Source organism: Agrilus planipennis, unplaced genomic scaffold (genome assembly GCF_000699045.2).
Source record: "Agrilus planipennis isolate EAB-ADULT unplaced genomic scaffold, Apla_2.0 scaffold1825, whole genome shotgun sequence".
Classification (NCBI taxonomy): domain Eukaryota; kingdom Metazoa; phylum Arthropoda; class Insecta; order Coleoptera; family Buprestidae; genus Agrilus; species Agrilus planipennis.
Window position 1 is genome coordinate 4,616 of NW_020440478.1, and position 5,278 is coordinate 9,893.

General features: G+C 35.0%; 1 protein-coding gene across 2 annotated transcripts; it reads right to left on the minus strand.

Moving 5' to 3' along the window:
* Positions 1-351: 351 nt before the first annotated feature.
* Positions 352-5,104, minus strand: LOC108743943 (luciferin 4-monooxygenase-like). 2 transcript variants are annotated; one of them, XM_018479542.2, is made up of 3 exons: positions 4,886-5,104; positions 2,586-3,109; positions 352-565 (listed from the first exon to the last, which is right to left on the minus strand). In XM_018479542.2, exons 1-3 carry the CDS (start codon positions 4,910-4,912, stop codon positions 376-378), a joined length of 741 nt encoding a protein of 246 aa, XP_018335044.2. In that variant the 5' UTR covers positions 4,913-5,104; the 3' UTR covers positions 352-375. The 2 variants fall into 2 exon arrangements, with proteins under 2 accessions (XP_018335044.2, XP_025835496.1); XM_025979711.1 differs by lacking the exon at positions 4,886-5,104 and adding an exon at positions 3,401-3,670.
* Between the last annotated feature and the right edge of the window lie 174 nt (positions 5,105-5,278).

Below are 5,278 nucleotides of genomic sequence, written 5' to 3' on the forward strand. Positions count from 1 at the left end.
ACGGGTGTGAAACATGGACAGTGGGCGGGGCGGAAAAGAAATGTTTAGAAGCATTCGAAATGTGGTGTTACAGGCGAATGATGAGGATACCGTGGATAGAGAAGGTTAGAAATGAAGAGGTGTTAGAAAGAATAGAAAACAGAGGACTGTATGGAAGTCAATAAGGAATAGGCGAGACACCTTCTCAGGAATGAAAGTCTACTCAGAGACATATTAGAGACAGTAAGTTAGGAGGGATAGAGGTAGACCTAAATTAGATTACTGTTCGCAAGTAGTTAACGATATGGATTGTTCTAGTTTTAGGGAAATGCGAAAATTAACTCAGGATAGGAAAGAGTGGAGGTGCGTGTCCAACCACTCTTAGGACTGTCTACCTTATGATGATGAAAATAAATAAATAAAATTCGTTACCTTGCACTTTTCTGCAACTTTGCAAAAGTTTGCAGGACCATCATATCTCGGGTAAACCACTTTGATAAATCCAAGAAAAATGTTTGCAACAGTTAAACCGACTTGTGTGATCCAATACAGGGATGACAAGAATAGTACCCTATCCCCTTTGGAGCTGAAAATAAACGTTTAGCTACAGTTAGGTATAAGTTGTACAGCAATTTAGAATTGCTCAATCATGTTTCAGGGTACAATTTTTTTAATTAATGAAATTCCCTAGGTGATATTTGCTAGATTTAGGTACATACTATGTAGGTAGATCAGGAATTTATTTTATGTAAATATATGTTTACTCAAAGTCAACTACACTAAATAGGATTCTTAGTCATGGAATAGTTTATCTACTTATATTAATACCATAGAAATAAAATAAAGGGGTGAGCGTGGATTAGAATACACGCGTATGAAGTGTAACTTTTTTAGATTGCATATTATAGTAGTATTTAATGAAAATGGCTTAAACGATTGCATTAAATAATTACTAAACACCAGAAAAATAAAACTTTATTTCGAGCAGACGAACGCGGAATATTGGTTTAGTTTTATTAAAAACTTTTATGCAAGCACCATACAACACTGCAGAGAGGAATTACAAATCAAACCAAATACAAACGCATATTTGCAATACAGTACAGCGTAGGCGTGATCTGCTGACAATGTGTTGAAATGGCAATTTTCAGATTATCGGTTGCTATTAACAGATTAGCCTCTGAAGCTTTTAAAATGTCTCCTTTTGGACATGTCCACCAGGGGTCACACGTGACGTGACGCTTGGTAAAGTGCCATGGTAAAATTCCTTCCTACCGTCGATAAAGAAGTTCCACTTTAATAAAAACGTACCATGTTAACAATCTATTGTTGAATTTAATAATGAAGACAGAAGAGGAATTAAAGATTATCTTTCGAATATTACTGCTTCAGATTTTGGCCTAAATGATTCAAGGAGACTACCTAAACACATGGACTAGAGCAGTCGAACTCGAAATCGAACCGATGACTTTCCAATTTCAATTCAATTTCAATTCCATTTTTTCCAACATTTGCTAAATGTCTATACCACGCCGCTCAGTCAAATTTGTACAACAAATAAAACCTTTGGGTGTTTTAGTCTAATAGGCTAATACTGATAAATGGGCAGTAGTTCCGGCCTACACTGTGATGTAAGGCCCTCTTCAGCCTTCTTTTAGTAATCGTGGGAATGCGTGGATGCTGGTTGGGGAGAGAAAGACGAGACGTGTATAGTAGTAATCATTGTTGATTGATTACTGCTCAAGCATTTGTCTAGGTGATATAAAGAAGCCACAGAAATTTTTGGACAAGGGCAGTCAGACCCGCAAACGAATCGTTGTCCTTCCAAATGTTAAGCAGTAGTTTAAACTTCTAGACAGCGCCGCTTGTTTTTTTTGTAAAAAAAAATATATGGGTGCTTCTTTCGTACTAGCAAGTGATGCTGGTGAGCGGGTAGTCCCTTCGGGTCAACCTTAAGAGTAGGGACCATCTAGAGCTTCTCTTTAGGAATCGTTAGAATGGATGGGTGGTGCTTGAAAAGAGAATAATGGAACGAACGAAATGAAGGCAGAAAAGAAGTGAAAGATTATTTGTGGAATATTATCACTGGCATTTGCGTAAGTATTGTGATTCAGGGTAATTATAGAAACACTTGGAGCAGGACTGACGGACCTAGAATTGAATGCTAAGCAAATACGGAATTGAATACTAAGCAATGGTCAAAATTTCTAGGCTCCAGGCAAGCGGTCGGCAATTGGCTTGTTAATACAAGTTTGGATGAAGTCAAGAGTAGTGGTAATGGAGTAATTAAGAGTACCGACCTCATAGAGAAAACCAGTAATGCAGCTTGATAGGCGAGAATAAATAAAACATTAAAAATATAATAATTACAGTAGGAATATCCCATAATAAATTAAAGTTCTAAGCTTTCTACGTTTATTTATAAAAAGTGCGGGACGAATGGTCATATGATTTACGCGTGTGTGACTAAAATGCGCTTCACAGGAATACATATATTTTCATGGTGAAATTCAAACTCTTTCAGGGTATACTATATCGATCAGTAGTGATTGGGTATAATTTGTTTTTTATATAAATAAATAATTTTTCATGACTTTGTTACTTACTACAATGACGACTGGGCAATGTTGACAAGGAAACTATGGTTTATGCAAATTCCTTTTGGTTTACCAGTGGTTCCACTGCTGAAAAGAATCATAGCAGTGTCTTTCCAATTTATGGCATCGTGTGGCTCAAATGATTCTTCCCCATCGATTGGAGCTAAATAATTTTCGAAAGATTCATAATCGTTGGAAGGGCCGAGCACAATAATTTTTGATTCCAAATTGCTCGCCTTAAGACTCTTAACAATTAAATCAACTGAATCTGAACCGACAAAAATAGCTTTCGGTTTCAGCATTTGAAGAAAATATTTGCAATCATCTACTGAGAATGTGGGGTCAATTGTTGACGGGATAACTCCAGTAAAAAATGATGCTATTAATGGTACTGCACTATTTAATGTATTAAATGTACAAATAGTTATTTTGTCTTGAGGTATAAAACCCTTTTTTCGCATATGTAACGCTGTTCTTGTGCACCTCGTTAGAAAATTGTTGAATTTATCTTCTTCTTGTGTGATACCGTCAATCTGAAACAATAAAATGTACTCAGATAAAAGTAAAGTACGTTAAATTTAACTGTAGCTAAACCGAAAAAATAAATAAAAAACATTTTCATATCCTGACACTAAATTTACTAAGAGAACCTCGGCAGTTAACCTGTCGTTCATCATAAGGTCGTCAGTTCTAAGAGTGTTTGGACACTATTTGCGAACAGTAATCTAATCTAGGTCTATCCCTACCCCTTTTAACTCCCGTCTCTGCCTCTAATATGTCTCTGACTAGACCCTCATGCTTGAGAAGATGTCCTAAGAACCTACCTCGCCTATTTCTTATTGACTTCCATATAGTCCTCTGCTCTCCTATTCTTTCTAATATCTCTTCATTTCTAGCCTTCTCTATCCACTGTATCTTCACCATTCACCTTATTGAAATATAACCGATGTAAAAAGATAAAGACAATAAATTACATTCATCTTCTTTTGACCATTGGTCTCACAAATAGATCACAGTCACATCCTCATCCATCTCCAGTTTCATAATTAAACTGGAGACTGGCATCTCTATTTCTCTATCTGTTAGCGTCACGCATGCTATACTTCATTTACTTTCTCTAGCTATGTGCAAAAGCTCATTATACTCTCGACTGTTGTTCATTAAACATCCTTTTGCATACAGTACCTGCCAAAAGTTTTGTTCAATCATGAATAGTAGTGCGAGTCGAAAACAAGCGTTAAAGCCTTTATTATGTCTTTAAATATAAATAAACATCTCGTTGATACTCTTAGTAGTAAATGGTACCAATAACAGCACATTTGAGCAATGCATAAATGGATAAAATGGTCAACTTTTCTGTGCAGTACTGTACTGATTATACACTCCTCACCGGTTAAGAGTTTGGTCGAGAGCTGTCTCCTTCCTTTTCTGGCCTAGTGCTGTTCTTTTCTACTTTGCGCCGATCAAACTGAAGGTCACATCGCTACAGAAACTAAACGAAGTATACAATGTATTGGTTTACACGAAGGAGTAAAATTAAGGCAAATGCTAAACATATGATTATCATCATCCGTCATTTTGTGTTTTTTGTTGACTCTTTATATATGTTAAGGTCAAAGTCCGTTAATGATAGCGGCTAACAGTTGTATTAAAATAGGGAGCAAGCTTTGTTTGAAAAATTTTTCGATTAAACTTATAGTTTGACCGCAATTAGCGTATTGCATACTTTTTGAACCATTCTGTATATGATAGTCATCACTCGTTGTCCAATTTAAAGTGCACGGTGTTAATTTCAGTTTTCTTAATTAATTTCTGGTGAGTGGCTTACAAAAATTACGACAAAACACGATATGTTGAAATGTTTTATTCAAATAATTAAAACAATTCCTATGTAGCATAAGAAAAATACTCCGAGTTATCCAAGTTGTTGTTAGTTGTTACGTATATGAATTCAAACGTCGAAATTTATCCACCCTGTTCAAAGTTCGCCTAGCCTCCCCCAGGCTTCAACAGATATCTATTTTCTATTTATAATCTATAATCCATAGCAAGGTTATACTTAAAGAGCGAACAACGTTCGTACATGACGTCATTATCAGGGACATACTTAGGACATTTGTGCATCTTGTGACACATTTATGTAGAAAAATGGCAGGGAAATTGCCATTTTATACGTTTCCCAAGTATAATAGTAAGGTATAAAAATGTATTCATTAATTATTATTTAGGTATTTAATTTTTTGTTAACTTCTGTCAGGGTATTATATTAATGCTCTCCACATTAATTATTATTTAACATAGTTACTTACTCCTTTGCGCCTCTGTCTGCAATCCATGACTTGCAGCTACTTCTTTTATAATTTTTTCGTAAGGTCGCATGATTATCATTTCAATTTTCGTCAATTGTTCTTCAGAGTTGCAAATTTGGGTTATTGTTTGAGGAAATAACATTGTATTATGTTTAATAGCAATAAACAATATTTATCTTTAGCTTACGTACTTGTTTTTAAAAACAAAAATACGTTTCCTTGTGGGTCAATATTGTTATACATTCTTTTATGTAATATTGCGAAAATTGTTGATTAAGATCAGCAAGTAAGCATTAACTATGGAAAACAGATAAACTCTGATAATATGATTATTTACGTTGTTGTGTATAGAACCTATTTGTTGTATATATTTTATTATGTTTGTTTAGTAGT